This window comes from Chionomys nivalis, chromosome 11 (assembly GCF_950005125.1).
Source record: "Chionomys nivalis chromosome 11, mChiNiv1.1, whole genome shotgun sequence".
In the NCBI taxonomy this organism is placed as follows: Eukaryota; Metazoa; Chordata; class Mammalia; order Rodentia; family Cricetidae; genus Chionomys; species Chionomys nivalis.
This window is the reverse complement of record NC_080096.1, coordinates 11,798,590-11,820,673: the sequence shown is the minus strand read 5'-3', so window position 1 is coordinate 11,820,673 and position 22,084 is coordinate 11,798,590. Positions and strand designations below refer to the sequence as shown.

At 47.8% G+C, this 22,084-nt stretch overlaps 1 protein-coding gene across 2 annotated transcripts; it reads left to right on the top strand.

The window, feature by feature from the left end:
* Positions 1–940: 940 nt before the first annotated feature.
* Positions 941–19,996, top strand: Sdhb (succinate dehydrogenase complex iron sulfur subunit B). Of its 2 annotated transcripts, none has more exons than XM_057785152.1 (8): positions 941–1,099; positions 11,515–11,648; positions 13,995–14,080; positions 15,423–15,559; positions 16,237–16,353; positions 16,797–16,898; positions 18,053–18,175; positions 19,830–19,996. In XM_057785152.1, exons 1-8 carry the CDS (start codon positions 1,028–1,030, stop codon positions 19,905–19,907), a joined length of 849 nt encoding a protein of 282 aa, XP_057641135.1. In that variant the 5' UTR covers positions 941–1,027; the 3' UTR covers positions 19,908–19,996. The 2 variants fall into 2 exon arrangements, with proteins under 2 accessions (XP_057641135.1, XP_057641136.1); XM_057785153.1 differs by having other exon boundaries at positions 951–1,099; positions 11,521–11,648.
* Positions 19,997–22,084: the final 2,088 nt, after the last annotated feature.

Genomic DNA, 22,084 nt, shown 5'->3' with positions numbered 1-22,084 from the left:
GCATCCTAGAGCCAGGCCCCAGCCACATAGCAGGTGCCCCTTACTTACTTTTTGGTTTTTGTTTGTTTTGCTTTTCGATACAGGGTTTTCTTGTATAACCACGTTAGCTGTCCTGAAACTCCCTTTGTAGAACAGGCTGACTTCGAACTCACTGAGATCTGCCTGCCTCTATCTCTGAAGTGCTGGGATTACCCCTACCAGGCGCCCCTTACTTTCTGATTGCTTTGGTTCTGTTTTTGTGTGTTTTGAGGCATGGTCCCATGTATCCCAGGCTGGCCTCGACCTCACGACGGCAGCCAAAGACAATCCGGATGCTCCTCCTGCTTCCACTTGCCAATTGCTAGGATTCCAGTCAAGCGGGTTATGTACATATTTACGGATAAATGGATGAGTGGCACCTTTGTCAGTCGTCTTTGTGCTCTCCTCAATCACTCACCAACTGTCCCAAGCAGCCAGGGGATGAGGGGCTCTCTAGACTCAGCAAAACAAAACAAAACAAAACAAAAAAACTGATCAGACAAGAGCCAGAGATGATTGACAGATAATCTTGCAAGTGGAAAGGAATTGAATTTTTTTTTTATTTTTTATTTTATTTTTTTTGCTTTTTGTTTGTTTTTCGAGACAGGGTTTCTCTGTAGCTTTGGAGCCAGTCCCGGAACTAGCTCTTGTTGACCAGGCTGGCCTTGAACTCACAGAAATCCACCAGCCTCAGCCTCCAGACTGCTGGGATTAAAGGTGTGCGGCGCCTTGAACAAAATTGGAAGTCTCCGCCCCATCCAGGTCACCCGCCCTCCGGCCCCTTAGACTGCTAAGGTCACCCTAGGAACCCGAGGCCCAGCGGACGAGCAGCCCACTGACCGCTACTGCGCACGCGCGCTTTCCTTCGGCTCGCCCCGGACACCGGAAGCCGCCTCCCATTCGTCGGCTCTTCGGCGGCTAGCGGGCCTCGGGGTGAGATGCCGGCTTCCACCGCGGTGTTCGACGGGATGCCGGAGGCTAAGAGGTGGGGCTGACGTCAGGAGCAAAGATGGCGGCGGCGGTCGGGGTCTCCTTGAAGCGCGGCTTCCCTGCTACGGCTCTCGGCCGAGTCGGCCTGCAGGTGAGCCCCTGGGGCGTGGTTCAGTGGGGAACCGTGCCGGTCACCGAAGCTGCCCGGAGTGGAGAGGCCGCGGGGAGGCGGAGGGAGCCCGGGGCCGGGCCTCAGGGGGAGGGCGGCTCACCTACGCCCTGCCCCAGAGCATCCTGTCAGATCGCCCTCCGGCGCCTCGCTGCAGCCGGAGGGTCGCGGCCGGGCAGAGGGTGGAAAAAGTCAGCAGAAAGATGGAGGTCAGGGAGGGCATCTCAAGGTCATATGACCAGCGCCCGGTTGTTGGCCCCCAACTTCAAAACCAGAAATTAAGACTTGCTCAGCCTTGTGTGTAAGGGGGGCTTGGGGTGGCACCCGGGAGGCCAGGTCGCGCGGCCAGGGCAGGCTGGTCTGGGTCGGTAAAGCTGGGGAGCCACGCTCCTAACCCTCAAGGGACAGGAGAGGTGGAAGAAAGAACCCAGCCCTGGAAAGGCTTGGAGCCCGGCCTGTGGAAGCCTGCAGGCGAGACTCGGTTCCATAAAGCGTGTGTAGCGGCTCTGATGCCACACCGTTGGCACGGGGTGACACAGGCAGAGCCCGGGGCTGCTTCTGCCCTTGCTCCTGTAGTAGCTGTCACAGGTCGTCCCACACGCCCTGTATCCTCGGGGAGCTGCACCCTGCAGGCGTGCTTTCTCAGTGGGAGCGTTTAGAAGGGCCAGCCGAGCAGCCTCTGCTTCCAGAAGGAGCTAAAGATTGGCGAATCCCGTCCAGTCTGTTGGCTCCTCTGGGCTCCCGGACAGAGCCCTTTAAAGGTGGGCAGCCGGAACTCTGAGCTTCTTAGAGATTTGAAAACCGAGGCTCCCCATCAGCTTATCCAGGGCAGTTTTTGTTTTGTTTTGTTTTTAAGTTTGGTGTATGAGTGTCTGCTTACACGTATGTAGGGGCACCGTGTGCCTATCTGGTATCCAGGGAGATCAGGACCTAAGTTACAGGTGGTTATGAGCCACCATATGAGCAGGACCCCTGCCCCTCTCCCAGCCGCTGAGACACATCTCCAGCCTTGTTTTTGGTTTGGTTTGGTTTTGGACAGGGTCTCTAAGCAGCCCTGGCCGCCCTACAGTTCCTAGAACTCAGAAATCCCTCTGCCTCAGCCTCCCCCATGCTGGGATTCAAGGTGTATGCCACCACACCTGGCCCTGCAGCAGAACCCTGGTGTGTGGTCAGCATATGGAAGTATTAGTTCCTTCTCTTGACTTTGCTGATCTCTCTCTCTCTGTCTTCTTAAGTGCCTGCTATGGCAGCAGGACACAGTCCATACTCCACCCTCTTGGAAGACCGGCTCTCTGCAACCTACTGGATGTGACCCTAACAAAGCATTCATTCTGCATTTCTCTTTCTTGTTTGTTTGGAGACAGTTTCTCTGTGTAGCCCTGGGTGTCCTGGAACTGGCCTTGAACTCAGAGATCCCCCCTGCCTCTGCCTGCCAAGTGCTTGGAATCAAAGGTGTGTGCCCCCACTGCCCACCTCTTCATCTCTTCCTGAGTAGGAAGGGTCCAGAGTCAGGTGCCCTGACACACATCTGCCATCCAGCACTCAGGAGTCTGGGGCAGCAAGATCAAGAGCTTAAGGACATCCTCGGCCGCATGTGGAGTGCAAGGCTAACCTGGGCTACTTGGGACCCTGTCTCAAAGAACAGTAAAACTGCCTGCCAGAGCCTCAGGCTGATGCCCTGGGGATTCAGTTAATGATTCTGTCTGTGGTTGAGAATCTCATACATGAGTACTGTGTTTACATCATTCCCACCCTCCCTCTCTTCCCATGCTCACCGCTCCCTCTCACATGCATGGCTTTAATTGTCGTTGCTAAGCATATACGGAGACACATACATAATCTCCTGAGTCTGTGTAGTGTAGCTTATACATACGAGTGTTTAGTGTTGACAACATGGGATTGGACAGCACCAGTTCACATGCCAGCATAAATAGGGGAAATTTCACAAGGCCCCTCCTCTAGTTGAAGAGCTATAGGCAGTCCGTCTGCTGAGAAGGGGTACATCCGTTTTCTCAAGGAAGGAGAGCCTCCTGATGGGTTTTCCAGTTAAAGATTCTCGGTGACCTTGTTCACCAGCCTCTTTCCGAGTTGCTGAGGCAGCAGTTAAGTTGTGAGAGCCCCACCACTAGGAGCGAGTTCTAAGAGGGCTTCCTAGAATGAACTGTAGAAAATGGTCGGTGTTAGGGTTTCAAGAGAGGCCTTTTCCCACCTTCCCCAGGACAGTGTGAGAGAGAGGTGTCCTCCCTGTGGGAAGGTGTATTTATTCATATTCCCGAGGACCCCACTGAGTTTGCTGTGTTGCTATGGGCTCGGGTTCTGAATCTCTGTGTATGGCCTGCACCCCCAGACTGCAGTCTGCCTGCAAGTGTTTAACTGCAATGGGTTAACTGTTAATAGCACTCCTATTTCTTCATCTGGACTGTGGACTCCAGGAGGGCAAAGCCGCCATTTACAGCTCTGCTTCTTTGCTCCTGGGATCGGTAAGGTTTAGAATACCCATCTGCCAGTCAGAATAATCTGAGTCCTGAAAATGCTGCCAGTGTTGAAAGGCAGAGACCGTCTCCTGAGCTCTGCCAGGAGTTTGACTTGCTCCTTGTGAAGTAGGTATCAGTCCCACCCTCCCCTTTGCGAAGGAGGAATGGGGTAGATTGACTAAGTAATTCTCTGAAGAGCACACAGCTCAAAGGTGACAGGGCACATTTCAGATTCAAGCCTGCACCTTCAGTCTGTACAAGCCTGGTGTCCTTCCTAGCCTCGCCCACCTTCCCTCCTGTAGCTGTGTAATTTGTCTAGTTTCAAGCCTGCCCCTGAGGAAGCCAGAGGAATAGCAACAGCCCTTCCATGTAGCTGCAATTCTCCCTTCTCTTCTGTGTCTGTCCGGTCACTCATTACCTTGCTGCAGTCATGGACTGTGAAGTTCATCTCCTCCAGGATTGTCTAGAACATTCTTCCTATGTTGCATATCCACTAGAGGCAAAGACTGAGTTGCAGATGTGTCCACAGTCACTACTCCCGTGGGAGACTTGGTGCTTTGGCCCACCTCCCTGTCCATGCAGTCTTCTTTAAAAGCAACGGCGGAGTTTATTAGGAAGAGCTCTAAGAGCTGAGGAGAAGGTTTGCTGCATGAAAATGCTCGTTATTCAGGCCTGATGAACTGAGTTCGTCCCCAGAACTCACATGAAGGTGGAAAGAGGGAACTTACTACACAGAGCATTCCTGACTACCACACGAGAGCACATCCTTACCACCAACTTCACGCACACAACCATAATAAATAAAAGGTTTTTTTTTAAAAAAAAAAAAAAAAAGGTTTTATTATATGTTGTATTAGCTGCAGTGAGCTACGTTACTGGCACCCGGCCACCCGCACGGCTAGCTTTATACCCGAAATAATTACACGGAAACTATTTTTTTAAGCACTGCCTGGCCCATTAGTTCCAGCCTCTTGTTGGCTAGCTCTTACATATTGATCTAACCCATTTCTAATATTCTGTGTAGCACCACAAGCTGGCTTACCAGGAAAGATCTTAACCTGCGTCTGTCTGGAGTGGGAGAATTAGGCGACTGCCTGACTCGGCTTCTTTCTCCCAGCATTCTGTTCTGTTTACTCCGCCTATCCATTTAAATTCTGCCCTATCAGGCCAAGCAGTTTTCTTTATTAATTAACCAATGAAAGCAACAGATAGATAAAGAAGTCACTCCCACATCATTTCCCCTTTTTCTGTTTAAACAAAAAAGATGCCCTATCATACAACAAAAGTATATGCTCAACTATGTTCATAGCAGCATTGTTTGTAATAGCCAGAACCTGGAAACAACCTAGGTGCCCTTCAATGGAAGAATGGATGAAGAAAGTGTGGAATATATACATATTAGAAGGCTTTCATTTTAACATAGTAAAATTACATATAGCAAAACAGTTATCAAGCAAGAATTACAGTTACAATATATCTATTTTATCTTTTATCATAACTAAGGAAAACTATCACTATCCATTCTTCAATTCCATCAAAGACTCCAGAAGGATATAATGTTACCTAAGCAAACAAGTATTCCAAACCTCTAAAAATGACAGAGACATCTCGCTGCCTGTATAGTCACCCAAAGTTTCTCTGTACTGTTGGGGCATCCATCTTCAGCCTTCAGACCCATAGTATCCAGCAGACTTTTCCATGAAGCAGGAAATTCAAAGACAGTTCAGTCACTTTCTGCTGTGTCCTGCAGAATGTCTCGCAGACTCTTTCATGAGTCAGGAACCCCGAAAGACCATCTCACCTTTAGGCAAGTTCAGCAGTCCTCTCTCTGTGGGTTCTTTGTGTCCAGTTTATGCAACAGTCCAGGCAAGAGCAGTTTCTTGCCCAAATGGCTATCAAACTCCATAAGGAGCCTCTTCAATGCCCATCTTCCTCTTAAAGTAGATTGGTGCTGCCAGGAGCAGACGTGTCTCATTGTCATGAAAAGCCCTAAGTTATTAAAACATTAAATGCCATGTTCTGTAGTCTTTAAAAGATATGAAGAATGGCTATCTAATTGACATATATCTATATATCTAGAAAATCTAACTAACATGACTACAAGCTTAACTATTATTTATGATTATCCATTAACAACCTATATTTCCTAATTATACATTACATTTTTAAATGAACCACACAATCACAATACCTTAATCAGGATCAGAAATACATATGCATATAACAAAATTGACCTTAAAATCCATACCAATGCAAATTATTTATATCTATATCATATCCCCCTTTAAATGTAAAAGAACATTTATAAACAATATTTGGGAATATGGGCGCAGTTATTTCTCTCCAAACTGCTTCATGCTGAATGGGGGCGCTGTTATTTAGGTCTTTCATGGTATAACCTGTTGCTAGGTTCATCTTAGTCGGCAGTTGAGCAAAGTAATTTTTTGAGGGTGTTCACAGCAACCTTTCAGGAGGGCGTGGTCTATCATACCATATTGGGACAGAAACAATCCATAGGGTCTCATCCTCTGTGAAAACAAAAGACCCTCTCCAAAGCATCATATCCTTAGACCCAAATTCTGAAATCATGATACCTTTAGAACATACATGTAGTTGGGCAGACCACACAATGAAATGTCTCTCTGTACTTAGCTCCTTCACAGTCAAAAATTTTAAAGAAAACACAATATGGGGGGGGGGGGAATGGGAGGCGGTGGTGGGGAAGAGGCAGAAATCTTTAAGAAAGAAAGAAAAAAGAAAACACAATAATACAAAGAATCCAGACTCTCTGTGAATTTTCTATTTTTACGTGGCTTATTTTTACTCTATCACTTTACTTTATTCTATCTCTTTAAAGACTACCCCTTTTTTTTAAGGGCATTAACTCTATTCTCTATTTTTTTTCTCTCTCTCTCAAGCCTATGTACACTCATCCAACATTGTGATCCATTTACTGGTCTGAATCTGTCCTATTATGAATCTGTAATTTTTTTACTATCCAGGAGCATTTCTAAAAATGTTAAGCATGTCTTAAAAACTTAAGTTGCACCATATAGGGGTATTACGGTACCGCCTGTTTCCTGCCCAGTCTAAACCTTAACTGTGCTATTATTATGGTAATTACGGTAGTTCCTGCCTGAGACCAGCACAGTTCAGCATGGCGGAGCTGAGCCGCTCCTGCCTCAGAGCCATTTGGTGCCCCTGAGCCACACACAGTTCCAGGCACACAGCAGTCCACATTGCCATCAAGCAAGCCATAGCATTTTACTCCAAATGCTCCATTCAAAAGCTCTGTCTCCCGCAGGAGCCAGACAGAGATCGCAGTGGCCGCACAGCCCAGAAAGCTGGCATTTTAAAACAGCCAGTTTTTTCCTGCTGCTGAGTCAGGACAATTTCTTTGCGGCAAGCCACCCACAAACAGCCAAAAGCTGTGTTAAACTCTCTCTCCCTTTTTTTTTTTTTAAAGCCCTCTCAGGTTTTTAAGTGGATTTAGTCCATCACGTTGGGTGCCACTCTGTTGTAATTGGAGCGGCGGGCTACGTTCCTGGCACCCAGCTGCCCGCATGGCTAGCTTTATACCCGAAATAATTACACGGAAACTGTATTCTTTTAAGCACTGCCTGGCCCATTAGTTCCAGCCTCTTATTGGCTAGCTCTTACATATTGATCTAACCCATTTCTAATATTCTGTGTAGCACCACAAGCTGGCTTACCAGGAAAGATCTTAACCTGCGTCTGTCTGGAGTGGGAGAATCATGGCAACTGCCTGACTCGGCTTCTTTCTCCCAGCATTCTGTTCTGTCTACTCCGCCTATCTATCTAAATTTTGCCCTATCAGGTCAAGCAGTTTTCTTTATTAATTAACCAATGAAAGCAACAGATACATAAAGAAGTCACTCCCACAATTATAGATTTAGACATCCACATTCGGGGAGAAAAAGGCTTAAAAAAGAAAAACCTTTGAGTGGACACAGGCTTCTCGAGAGAGTCACCGTCTTCTCTTTCCTATTACTGGGGATTCAGAGTGGGACTAACGAGACACCACATGTGCTGATGTCCATCCTGTTCTTTTCTCCCTTGTTCACCAGACCCTCTGCTAATTCTCCCCTCATCCATACACAGTTGATTTGTCCTCTGCCAACATCACTGTGCTCAGTGCACAAGCATGTGTAATTTATCCTGTCTTTCTGAAAACCACAACTCCAGGACTAGAGGTGGCTCAGCTGGCAAAAACACTTGCAGCTCATTTCCCAGCATGCATGTTCTGTCACTCAGAGCCACCTGTCACTCACAGCTACCTATCTGTAATTTCAGCTTTCGCAGGTCCAGTGCCCTCTTCTGGCCCCCACAGGCACCATGTGACACACGCGCTGCATACACATGAATAAATATGAAATAGACTAGCGTGGTGGCACACACCTTTAATCCCAGCACTCAGAAGGCAGAAGCAGGCAGATCTCTGTGAGTTCAAAGCCATCCTGGTCTACTAGCAAGTTCCAGGACAGCAGGTCTAGATGTGAGACCCTCAGAACAACAGGATTCTTGCTGATTCATAGCCATGGTTGGTGACCCACTTGGAATGTGGAGACTGGAAGATCAGGGGTTTAAGGTCCTTGTGTACATAGTAAATTTGAAGCATGTCTAAGCTATGTGAAGTCTTATCTAAAGAAAAAAAAAGGCTAAATAAATCTAAAAACCCTGTATCAATTTCAGTCTAAACCTAGTCCCTTTTGAAAAGTGTACCTGATCAAATGTCTTTGTAGAAACAAGTATTTAAATAGGAGAAAAGTGATGTGAGGCTCCATTGCAGGTAACCTGTCATCCCAGCAGGCCTGGAGGGAATCAGCTAAGCATGGGGGCTCTTACCACCCTCTGAGGGTACTGGCAAATTCGCCTTCCATACTGTGGGACCATAACTCGGTGTGTAGTATTAGCACTCAGGAGCAAAAGCAAGAGGCTTGCCACATGTTCAAGGCCAGCCTGGGCTGCACTGGAGCGTGTTATCTCAAAAAGATACACACATAAAAACCAACAACAACAAGCAACCAAAGCCAGGGATGGTAATGCCCACCTTAATCCTGTAACTTGGGAGGTGAGTGCAGGAGAGTGGGAACACTAGGTCATTCTCAGCGTATAGTGAGTGTAGGCCGGTCTAAGTGTAAAACAAAAGCAGACGGCCCCTGCATTAGGCAGTTACGTTTCTATAATGCCGAGGTTCACCTGTAGGGCCAGCAGATGGTGGTCCCTGGGTGCTACAGAGTGAGGATGGCGAAGTGGCTGTGGTAGAACGGACATCCAGGTGTTTCCATCAAGAAAGAAGCTCAGTGTTGTTACAGATGCATGTGGTTTAGTTTGATTTTTCCAAACTAAAAAATCGTCATGTGTTCTCTATTTTGTGTATGGGGGTACACACGTGCCTACGTGTGCATGTGGGGATCAGAGGACAACCTGTAGGAGTCAGTTCTCTCCACCGTTATGTGGATTCTAGGCATATAACTCAGGTTGTCAGGCTGGTGATAAGTGCAATCTTACTGACCTGTTTTTACTCGTATTTTTAGTTATGTATATATGTGTGTGAGAGTGTAGTTGCCTATGGAGTCCAGAAGAGGGCGTAGAAGCTCCTAGAGATGGAATTACAGGTTGTGAACAATTTAACTCTCCAGTCCCCAGGGTGTGTGTGTGTGTGTGTGTTTGGGGCAGGGTCTTACATTGTATCTCTGGCCATCCTGGTTGGCCTCCAACTCACAGAAGTCCACCTGCCTCTGCGTCTAGAGCATTGGGATTAAAGGTGTGTGCCACTACACCTGACTATCTCAGGTTATTTTTTTAAAGGAACTCATTTTTTAGACCAGGCTAGCCTCTGGCTGTCCTGATTGGCCTCCAACTCACAGATCCACCTGCTCCTGCCTTCCAAGTGACAGGAGTGCACCACCACTTCCTGGCAACACCAAAAGTCTTTACTTTGAGTGAAAAAGTGGACATGGGATGATGAAAAAGAGACCATTTTGGATGGGCAAGAATACTCTAATTATGGTAATAGTACTTTGTTAAAACTCAAAATTATGTCCTTACCCAGTAACTATGTTGTGATGACTTCTGCCCTATCTAATGAAAAGAAAACAAAGAACAGGATTATTATTAAGTGAGCTAAGATGATTGGAGCACACACTTTCAGTTACCTCCCTTTCACTTCCTCTGAAATAGCACAGGAGAGTTGGAGGTGAAGCACACGCCTGGAGTCCCAGCGCTGGGCATGCAAGAGGATTTAGAATTCAAGACCGGCCTACACAGGAAGTCTGTCTCAAGTGAACAAGTTATATATATATATATATATATATATATATATATATATATATATAATCTCAGAGGACATTAGCCAAGAGTGTCTTGCAGCTGCAGCGAATGGGTGGAATGGGGCTGGGGTTTCTTCCCAGGAAAAAAACTTCCCTTGGTGCTTATGCAGATTGATAGGGAGGTGAGATGTAATTTTCATGTTTACTTTCTTTTTTTTAAGATTTTTTTTTATATTTTTTAATTTAAAAAAATTACTTTTCATTTTATATATTAACCCGCTTCCCCTCCCCCCACTTTCTTTTTCTTAGGGGTGGTGGTGTTGAAACAGTATCATGTAGCCCAGGTTGGCCCTGAACTCCTGATCTTTCTGCCTCCACCTCCTAAGCTTCAGGCCCCTAAATGTATTTTAAGCCTTAGGTAGGGGAGCATTTTTTAACCTGCAAACTGTAAATGCCCTAGCCACCTTGAGACATGTCTTGTATCGTTCGGTAGACAAATTGAGACTTGGTTTATAATTGATATTGGCTCCATCAAAGTCCTCGTCCCCTCCCAGTAGCAGGACCACAAAAAGCTTGTGGACTCTGCCTTGTTTCACCTGCTGATCGGGGACAGGGCTTCAGGGTGATTGACACAGCCTGCACTGCAGCAGCCTGTGTGACTAAATAACGCCGTTTAATGAGCCAGCTTGGGTGTCGTATACTGTTCAGCGTTTGCTCAGTCCTTGCTAAGTCTGTGTCAGAAGCTGTCTGTGCACAGAGGGCTGCACAAGGCGTGCTGAGAGGTATAAATGTAACCTGCCCACCTCCAGGGGTATGTCATGTGAGGAGAGGACAAGGCTAGGGATGGAGCTCAGTTCTTACGAAGCATGAGGTTCTGAGTTCTCATCCCAGCTCCTCAGACAACCACAAAGGTCCACACCTACAGTTTAAGCACTCTGAAATGCAAGGTCATCCTCAGCTACATAGTGTGTTCAGGGCCACTTGAAAACCCCTTTCTAAAACTAAAGGGGTCAGGGAGATGGCTGATTGGTAAGAACACTTTATAAGCCTTATGACCTGAATTTGGCTCCCCAGAAACCACATAAAAGCTGGGCGTAATGATGCATGTCTGTCAGTCCACAGCACCACATGAACCGGGCATTGTGGGACATGCCTGCACTCCCAACAAGGGGAGTAGATCCAAGGCCCTGTGGCTAAGGTTTCATTCTGCTGAGGTGTGGTAGGGCCATCACAGGGCAGAACTTGTTTGTTCCCTAAGTTTATTGTGTGTTCGGGCATTCTTTATCTTGTGCTTCTTACCAAGTTTTTTTTTTTTTTTTTTCAGTATGAGTTTTCCCTGGGTTTAGGAGGGTTGCTTTCTTTTCTGCTTCTTTCTTATTTATTTATTGGTTTTTCAGACTAGGTCACTCTGTGCACTATTTCAGACACGTTTTTGTCTTGCTGTCACCTTAAAATAAGTTCCTTGGAAACAAGGCTTTGTTTTACTAAATTCTGTGTCTCTATGCCCTGAGCCATGGCTGGCATAGCAGCGTGCTTCACCCAGTAACACATTTATCATGCCAGCTAAGTGGAAAGAAGTACCTTGCATTTTTAAATGTTTTTCTTTCTTCTTTTTCTGGGCTTTTTCAAGTTTCAGGCCTGCCGAGGGGCACAGACAGCTGCTGCTGCAGCTCCCCGAGTCAAAAAATTTGCCATTTACCGATGGGACCCAGACAAGACTGGAGATAAACCCCGAATGCAGACTTACGAAGTTGATCTGAATAAGTAAGTGTCTGTGCCAGCCAGGTGCTTGGTAAGGAGCAGGCCGGGAGGGTATGCTTGGTTCATGGTTAGGTCTGGTTTGTGGTACCAGAACTGAACCCAGGACCTCATGTATGCTACGTTTTACCACCGAGCTATGCCCCCTCTCTAAAGGGGAACTCATAATTTGATATAGGGACATACTTTTCAGGATCTAAGAGACATAAAAACCTCATTTTCTAATGTTTTGGAATCTGTCTTCTGTTTTTAAAGTCAGGTAGATGTCTATTTGAGAAAGATAAACACCAGATACCAACCACTGAAAAAAATCCTTCCTTGTGTTCTCCAAATTTCTTTTTCTTTCTTTCTTCCTTTCTTTTTCTTTTTCTGTTTTTTATTTTGAGAGAGTCTTACAGCCCAGGCTGGTCTTGAACTCATGTTATAATTGAAGAAGGCCTTGAACTTACGATCTTCCACCCTCTACCATGAAATTCTGGGATTATAGTTGTGAGGTACTGGGGTTTAAACCCACAGCTTCATGCATGCTATAGAAGCCCTCTGCCAACTGAACTACATCCTCAGCCCCAAATCACACTCATAGGTAACTGTTTTATTAAGGGAAAAAAAATATTGCCAAATAATTAGAGATAAACTGTGCAAATCAAAACTCAGTAAACCAGACCAGACATGGTGGTGCACACCCAGCATTCAGGAAACAGAGGAGAGAGAGAGAGAGAGAGAGAGAGAGAGAGAGAGAGAGAGAGAGAGAGAGAGAGAGAGAGAGAGAGAGAGAGAGAACAACAAAACAAAGTAAAAAGTTTGAGTTTGATTCCAGTCTGGTCTGCATGAGCCACAGGACAGCCAAAGCTACATAGTGGGGCCCTGTCTCAAGTAAGATAGATACATAGACCCTGTCTCAAGTAAAAGAGACAGACAGACAGACAGACAACAAAACAAAAAAAACCCACCTCATTATGTGGCTAAAAATATAGAATTTTTTTTAAAGTAAGGCATTACTGCGTTTCCTTTCAGAAATATTAGAATAGGCTTTCATCAGACTGACCCCAGGGAGCAGATAGGAATGACCTGAAGGCACTGGGAAGTGACCAGCAGTAAACAAAAATATTGGGAGAATGTGGACTCCACTGTGAGCTGCGTACTTTTCCTCCGTGAGGTCAGGCCCCAGCCTGCGTAGCAACAGAAAGATTAACTAGGGGAAGCAGGGGACATGGAAAGTGCGGGGACCTGGAAAGAAGTGAAGAGGAATCCCAAATTCTGTGTGCAGCCTCTTTCCAGTGCTTGGACCTGCCATGTTGGTCACCTGCTAAAAACAATGAGACATTAACAGTCCTCAGTAAAATCTGGTGGGATCTAGGATTGCTAATTATATAAAAAAAAAAAAAAAACAGTGAAGGAAGCAGACTGGCTAGGTATGGTCACCCAGACCCATAATCCCATCACTTGGCCAGTAGAGGCAGACCAGGAATTCAAGGTTATTCTCAGCTACATCGCAAATTCAAGGACAGCCAGGACTACCTGAGACCTTGTCTCAAATGAACAAATAAAAACAGACTTAGAGGCTGTGAAGATGGAGACTACAGATTGGTGCTGTCAGGAAGACTCATGCAGGGCCAGGGATGTTAGATTCCCTGGAGCTGAGTCACAGGCAGTTATGAGCTACCCAACATGGGCGCTGGGAACTGAACTCAGGTCCTCTGCAAGAACGGCGTGTGCTCTTAACTGCTCAGTCATCTCTCTAGGCTGTTTCATTTTCTTTTATTATCTTTACCATATTTCTTGTGGTGGTTCTGTATTATTTTAACTACCAAATCAGGTTCTTGATTTCAAGGCCAGCCTGGACTACCTAGTGAGACACCATCTCAAAAAAACAGAACAAGAGAAAAGCAGGCTGAAGAAATGGCTGAGTGGGTAAGAGTGCTAGCTGTGCAAGCATGAGTCTGGATCCCCGCACCCATGGAGAAAGCCAGGCGGGCGATGCTTTCCTGTATTTCCTGGGGGAGCAGACCCAGGCTGGTCCAGGTCTGGGGATTGCTGACCATCAGCCTAGCTGAAAAACAGCCGCTCCAGGTTCAGTGAAAGGTCTGTCTCAAGGGAATAAAGCAGAGCATTAGAGGGAGACTCTAAACAGCATCCTCTGGCTTCCACATGCATACACTACACACACACAAAAGAATAAAAAAAAACTGTAGTAATTAAACCTTTAAGCAAGTAAAAAATAAAACTGTAGGAAAAAAATCTGGTGCTGATGTGGTACTGAATGGGTCGTGCATCTAGGTGTTCTGATCATTGTACAGTAGTGAAGCAAGGATGCTACCTTTGTGAATGCAGCCGAGGCCTTTTCTCTATCAGGTGTGGACCTATGGTGTTGGATGCTCTAATCAAGATTAAGAATGAAATAGATTCCACTCTGACCTTCCGAAGATCATGTAGAGAAGGTGAGCATGACTTTCGTTATCACTAGACCTTGACTGGGATTCTGACTCCGGAGAGTCTTGGCTGCCACTGCTGGGGACAGCCTGGAGAGCAGTTGCAGCACGGTGAGATAACTTGCTGCTGAGACTAGTACAGCTTTAGGGGTTGCCCGAGTGGGCAGCAAGGGAATAGAGGATATGTACAGAGATGCTGTACATCACCTTCTTTTTCCTAGGAAATGGCTTCCAAAGTTTGAACTCTGATGCAAGTTCTGATTTCCCCTTGAGATGTTTGTCCCGAGGTTCCTCTGTCTCGTGGTTCCTGTTAGCTGCCATGAGCTCACTGGCAGCAGTGAGGACAGGCTAGCTAGCATTTTCACTGTGAGCTCTTTGTTTAGGGAGAGGTGCAGTTTTCTTGCTGAGGCTCCTCGACTCTCACTTGTCACGGGGTGACGTGCTGGCGCTGTTGTGAGACTGTGAAAAGACGGTGTCCTGCTCTGACCGCTCTGCATTAGTCTGTAGCTGAGGGTGTGGAGCACTGGGCTGGCAGAGGCAGGAAAATCTCTGAGTCTTTGAGATCAAGTTCAGGGCCAGCCAAGGCTATATAGTGAGACCCTGTCTCAAAAGAGGGAAAGAGAAAAGCCAGGCTGTGGTGGACACACCTTTATTCCCAGCACTCAGGAGGCAGAAAGAGGCAGATCTGTGAGTTCCAGGCCAGCCTGGTCTACAAGAGCTAGTTCCAGGACAGCCAAAGCTAAAGCTACACAGAGAAATCCTGTCACAGAAAAAGAGAGGGAGGGAGGAGTAATTGCTAGTGATAATGCAACAAAAGTAAAAATGTTTTAAAATATGATTTTAGGCAAAAATAAAATTAATTTAATAACAATAATTAAAAAGAAAAAACTCAAAAGGCAAAAATCACATCGTACCTTGAGGCCCATGTGGCCCTTGTGGCTGTGAAGCCCGTCTGAGCCAGAGCTGTTGTGTCTTCATGTGAGGTGGGTAGGTGACTACATGAACTCTATATACAGGGGAGGAGGAAATGGGCCTGTGGAGTTACAGGACTCTGCAAGGACCTGTAGTGGGGTGGACACCAGAAGTCAGCCACAGAGGCCGTCTCCCTGTCTGCACTGTGCTACTCACTAGCCGTGGAAACCTGGGTAATCAAAGATGGAAGAAGCCAGCTGGGGCTTCAAGGAACTGAGGGTTTAGCTTAGTGGGTAGTGCGCATGGCCTGGTTCAAGTTTGAAGTCCAGGCAGGAAAGAGAAGGGAGAAAAGACATCCTGTTAGCGCAGCTACTAATAGTGGTCAGCGTGGCCCAGAAGGAAGGATTGGGAGCCTGAGGTCAGCTGGTGTCTCTCTCAGGGATCTGTGGCTCTTGTGCTATGAACATCAACGGAGGCAACACTCTGGCGTGCACTCGTAGGATCGACACGGACCTCAACAGAGTCTCAAAAATTTACCCTCTTCCGCATATGTATGTGATCAAGGATCTAGTTCCTGTGAGTGTCTGTGGCTCTCCCACCTGTTGGGGGCGGTGCAGATGTGTCCTGCCGGGTGGTGCTAGCATGGCCTGCCCTCTGTTCTCCAGAGCAGGCTAGGTCCGGGTGTCCGCAGCTACTGTGGTATACGTTACAATCAGACACTCCCTGTGTTCATGGCAAGAGGAATTCCACAGTATCCCCAGAGACATTAGGAACCCCCTTCCCAGGTCCACACCAGTGTCACCTGTGTATGTTTGAAGAATCTAAATGAGAGGTGACATGCCTGGAAATCAGTCCTTCTGAAGCTCAGAGTGCGGGGTTTGTTTGGAAATAGGGGTTTAGAACTCCAGAATTGAACTAGCCCCAGAAATGGAGGACTTGGCTTTAACTGCAGAAACTTTGTGTGGAAGATCAGCAGGAAAGCAGCAGTAGTTGGCTTTGCGCTGAGCTCCCCTCTCTCTGCTGGCTTCCCTGATTTGGGGCAGCGGGAGAAAGGACTGCAGTTGCCATGTCTTCAGCTGGTGTGGCTAATACTGACCATGTCCCCTTCTAGAACCTTGATTTATCTCAGCCTCTGAGAGTTTGGTTTCTGACTATCATGGGGAGGGAAAGTACAGTGTCTGAACTGACAGCAATCTGAACGCCCTCCCTGGTAGAAGCTGACCTCTCTCCTACTGCCCTCTCCTTTCCCTCAGGATCTGAGTAACTTCTACGCACAGTACAAATCCATCGAGCCCTATCTGAAGAAGAAGGATGAGTCCCAGGAGGGCAAGCAGCAGTATCTGCAGTCCATCGAGGATCGGGAGAAGCTGGTCATTACTTAAACCTACCGTCATGGTTGGCGAGGGTGCTTTCCGGACGGCAGTAGAGCAGTAGGGTGGAGGGCAGCGTAGGATACTACTGAGGCCCAGGGGAAACTTGAGGCCTGCTCAGCAGTCTTCTCTGAGACACCGGGGCAGGCGGCCAAGGAACTTCAGTGACCTCTGTGCTGCAGGCTGCATGCTGGTTGGGAACCTGAACTTGTTCATGACTCTTAGGTCTGTGAGGGGTTATTGATTATCAAATCTACATGCACTGTTGTTGGATGTAAGGGCCCTGAACTCTGATCTAGCAGAGGTTTGTATTTCATTACAAGGTATTTTCTTATGAATCTATTACACCGCCACAAACCACCCTTTCACCAGAAATCACACAGCAGGCTGGCACTTTGTCATGTGTTGGTCTCTGGTCTCTGACTTCCTTTCTCTCCATACAGGATGGACTGTATGAATGCATCCTGTGCGCCTGCTGCAGTACCAGCTGCCCCAGCTACTGGTGGAATGGAGACAAGTACCTGGGACCTGCAGTTCTCATGCAGGTGCAGTGCTCCCTAACTCAAGCAGCCACAAGTCCTTGAGAATGGTGGCCTGCTCAGGCAGCTGTCTGCAGAGGGATGGTGTCCAGTGACATGCAGTACATCCAATGCCTTGCTCAGGTGGCTCTTAGCAAATCTGAGGTTTCATCTTGCTGCACCTTTGTAGCAAGGAGGATCATCCCAAATGGAGGGACCCACTGGACAACCAGTGTGAACCAGATCCCTGGGCTGGGGCTGTGAGGCAAGGAAAGCATCTTGAGGGGCAACTGCTCATCAGAAGGCAGGAAGAAAGCCTGCCTTTCAGATTTGTGGTCAGTGCTTTCAGAGACTGAAGCAAGTCAAAAAACAACTTCATGCTTCTCATTTTCCCATTAAAAAGGAAGTTAAAGGCCATGTGACCACAGAATAGTGTTGACCCTGCCATGTGCAGTCAGGTACACTCAACTGTGCTGCTTGCTGACCAGGATCTGAGTTGTTGGAAAGCACACCGGTCTCGGTAACACAGCTGGAACAGGTCCAGGCTGTGGTAAACCACTGTGAGTTCGCTCATCTCAGGGGATGTGTTGATTGATGGAAAATGACAAGCTGTCCATGATGGCTATGATAGCTCATTATGCCTGTAATCCAAAGCCCTTGAGAGGTTGAAGCAAGAAGATGATAAGTTCAAGGCCAGGCTGGGAGCCTTAAAATAACAAACAAGCCAGGCATCGCGAGGCATCCCTGTAAATCCAGCACTCAGGAGGCAGAGGCAGACAGATCTCTGAGTTCTCCAGGCCAGCTAAGGCTATACAATGAGACCCTTGTCCCAAACAAAGCATCCATTTATTCGATGGCAGGTTCTAGCACAGGCAGGTGCTATAAGGAGAGGGAAAAGCGTTTAGCACAGCCTACCCTCACTAATTAGAACCTGGGACAGTGTGAAATGAGCCGATGCCGGTACTGTGTCATTAAACACCGAGGTACCAAGCACAGGGTGGATCAAAGGCTCATGATGATCATGAACACACCGAGTTAGGAAAGAGCTCAGAGCCTTCCTGCATGGTGGGCAAGAACTACAGGGCAATGGCAAGACTCCTACACTCCTGAGCCAAGCCTGTCCAGGCCAGCAGCTGACTCAGCTACCATCCCCCCCCCCCCCCCCCGCCTTGCGTTCCCAGGCCTATCGCTGGATGATCGACTCCAGAGACGATTTCACAGAGGAGCGCCTGGCCAAACTGCAGGATCCCTTCTCTCTCTACCGCTGCCACACCATCATGAACTGTACCCGGACCTGCCCCAAGGTATGGGCGGGAGTAGCACAGTCACTGGAGGTGGAGAGGGACTGGAATCCCTGTTTACTCAGTTGGGGCTTGAATGACTCTTAGTCACACACTCTACCAGGTCCCAAGAGAGGCAGCAGGCCTTACTTGTAGGTGACAGAGATGAAGGGGACAAGAATGCTGTCAGAAGCCAGTGCTGAGAGAAACAGAGCCAGGGTCCCTCAGCTGTGTCACACCTCTGGCCACTGATGTGCTTGAGCCAGCGTGACAGGTCTATCTCTTCTGCAGAGCTGCTTTGGGACTCATGGGACTCTGAGCTCTGGCCTCCCTGGTCACCCTCTTTCCTCATATGCTGTGCTTTCAGCCTCTCCAGCTTAGACCCCAGCACCTTCAGATCTCACATTTCTTTTGTTGTTGTTTTGTCTTGTTTTGAGACAGGGTATCTCTTGATACTTGCTTGAACTCGCTTTGTAGACCAGGCTGGCCTCAAACTCACAGAGATCTGCTTGCCTTTGCCTCCTGAGTGCGGGGATTAAAGGCATGCATCACTACCCTGGCTCTTATTTTTGAGAGGGAACTTTTGGTCCAGCTCTGCCTCACATAGCCCACTACAGTGGGAGTGTCCAGTTTTTTATTGTTGTTGTTGTTTCCTCCCCCCCCCCCCCCCCCCCCCCCGCCGCCCCGAGACAGGGTTTCTCTGTAGCTTTGGAGCCTGTCCTGGAACTAGTTCTTGTTGTAGACCAGGCTGGCCTTGTCTCACAGGGATCCGCCCACCTCTGCCTCCCGAGTGCCCGGCTGGGGGTGTCCAGTTTTAAATTGGCTGCCTTCTAATTGAGTATTTATCGTGGATCTATGAGGTGTGACTCTGGCTGCCTTCCAAACAGACTAGGCAGCAAGTTCTATTGGAAACCTCTGCTCCAAGGTCCCAACCTCTCAGCAGGGTCTTTAGGTCCTACACAGGACAGGCTATGGCAGAGCAGGAGAGCATGGGTCTGCCCTGGGAACCTGACATTGACTCCAGCTGTGCAGTGTGCATGTGTGTGCCACACCATCTGTGCCCTTTTCACCTGTGCACTTTGGAGACTGCTCTGTCTTGCTGTGTAAAGAACCTCTTCTCTCTCAGGTTATTTTCATCTTTTTCCCTTTCTTCAGCACTTTAGTTTCTGGGTTCTTCTAACGTGAGAGGGCCCTTTCCCAACCTCAGATAAGTCTAATCGTGCCATGTACCTACTATTTTCCTCCCAGTTTTTGCAAGGCTGGCACTTACTAGGGTACTCACCAGTCCTGCAAAACAGATGTCACAGCTGTGAGGCCCTCCTGCAGCCAGGGCTGCTGGTATTGGCCAGTCAGACTCAAGATACAAAGTGTTCCCATTTTGAGAGTATGTAGTCTGCAGTCGCTGACTTAGTGATAGTGATACTGACCTTAGCCTGTCGACCTAGAGGAGATACCACCCTGGGGGTCTAGGGCAGTCAGGGAATGCTGTCTGCCATGGATGTGTTTGCCTGCTGGCGTGAGCCATGCCAGGAGTCAGTGTAACAGAGTGGGGCAGGACTGCCCTTGTGGGCTTGCTGGCTTTCGAAGACTGGATCTGCATGCCACCCCTCCTGAGAAGGGACTTGGCCAGCTCTGTTCCCTCTGTCACACCTTACTGACGGTCTTCTCTTTTCTCCAGGGTCTAAATCCAGGGAAAGCCATTGCTGAAATCAAGAAAATGATGGCGACCTACAAGGAGAAGAGGGCACTGGCTTAACCCTCACCGTGCTGAATGTGCCTGTCAACTCCGACTTCAAACACCTGGATTCTCCAGGAAAACAGCATGTATAATAAACATTTTAAGAAATAAGTAGGTGTTACTCTACATCATTAGAAAAAGCAATCCTGTTCCTTTGCCTTGTGCCAGGGGCATCTTTGTCCTTACAGAGGTGAGCAGGACTCCAGACCTGAGCTCTGGTGAGGATAAGGGACCAGGACTGGGGCATTGCACTCACGCTGCCCTTCTGTGAGATGGGACTAGTAACTGCCCGCCTCGCCTGCCGCGGATTCCCGGTCTCGGTAGTGTTAGCTAGCAGGCATGTGCAGCACCCATCTTCGGTCTTCAGGACTACCTGCTGGTCGGTTTCTCCTTGCCATGGAGGCAAGGTTTGAGATTCTTCCAGCACACAGCAGTGACCCTGACCAGCTTCAAGCTGACTGGTTCCACAAATAACCTTGAGAGACCTTGAGCTGCAAACCTGAGTTCCACACAGCAGTTGTCCTGGCCCTGCTGTTTACTACACGGGTCTTAGCATGCTGGGCAAACAATACAAAATGGATGGAAAACACATCAGTAAAGGCAGGATTATAAGTTTGAGGCCAACCTGGGCTATATAGCAAGTTCCAGGCCAGCCTGAGCTTCTTAGTGAGATCAAGGGAAAAAAGAAGGAAAAGTAAAAAGCCTTCGAATTCCCCTTGTCTTTTGTTCTGAGCTTGTTTCCTAATGTGCACTCTCTAAAACCCCTTAAAGCCAGGTATGTTAGCATTCTTACCCTATGACAGGTGATGATAATTCCATCTGGCGTGTGTCGGTGAGCACATGTGTGTAGCATTACCTTCCACCCCAACATTCACAACCACGGAATAACAGATGTAACCATTTTCGTGTTAAAGTTACAGGACCCCATTACTTTTTGACTACGTTTCTTCACTGAGCCCCAGCAGATCAGACTAGAGATCAAAATGGAGTAGCTGATGTCAAAGTTCCATGACACCTACCAGACAGGCCAGAGAGACAGTGGTTCATTTCCCAGGCAGGCCAGTTTCAAGTGACACAGTGGTAATCCTGACCATAGTGATTGCCTGGTGTCCTCCAGGCAGCCCTTTCCATTGCTCTGTCTCCTGGTCCCACCTTACAATGGTAACCCTGACTGATCCAACAGAGGAGAGATCTTCAACTCCAAAAGGAACTGCTGCTTGGCCCCGGGGGCGCATTACTCCCTCTGGAGTGAAGCAGCATTCAGTTCTAGAATCTAAAAGCTACCAGGCATGGTGGCCTGTGCCTAGGAGTCCCACACACAGGAGGAAGAGGCAGGAATATCTTGAGGTCTAGGCCAGCCTGGGTGAGACCCTGACCCAAAACAAAAAGGGCTGGAGTGCAATTAATTCAGTGGTGGTACACTTCCAGGCTCCAGGTCCCACCCTAACAGTAAAAGGGAAAGGATACTCTAGGGCTGCATTTTAAGCAGTAGCTGTAGACTCAGACCATCCCAGAAACAAAGGCTTTTTTATATCATGAGGCAGGCAGCTAAGAAAATGTCTGACACTCCAGAGAAAGAGCCTTAGAGTATTTCTGAGCTGGGTGTGGGGCATGCGTCTGTAATCCTAGCCATTAGAGGCAGAGGCTGGAGGATTCTGAGTTCCATGAGTTTTGTACTAGCCTGGGCTACATAATTCTAGGCCAGCCTGAGCAACCAGAGACCTTGCTTTAAAAAAAAAAAAAAAAAAAGCAAGTGCTTATAATCCCAGCACATGGGGGAGTTCCAGGCCACCCTGGGCTCCATGAGATCTTGTCTCAAAAAAAAACAAAATGGGGGTGGGAACAAGAACCAAGCTTGGTGGTGGAACACTCCACCTGCTGAGGCAGGAGGTGAAGGCCAACCTGGGTTACTTAGTTCTAGGTCAGCTCCAGCTACACAATGAGACCCTGTCTTTAAGAGAAAGGGATAGCCCAGTGGTGGTAGTGCACACTTTTAAAATTCCAGCACTCTGGAGGCCAAGGCAAGCAGATCCTTGTGAGTTCAAGGTCAGCCTGGTCTACAGAGCGAGTTCAGGACAGCCAAAGATACAAAGAGAAACCCTGTCTTGAAAAATATCTAATAATAATCTCAAACAAGAGAAAGGGAGTGTGGGCATGTACTCACCAGGTATATGGGAGGTAAGGTAAAACGCACG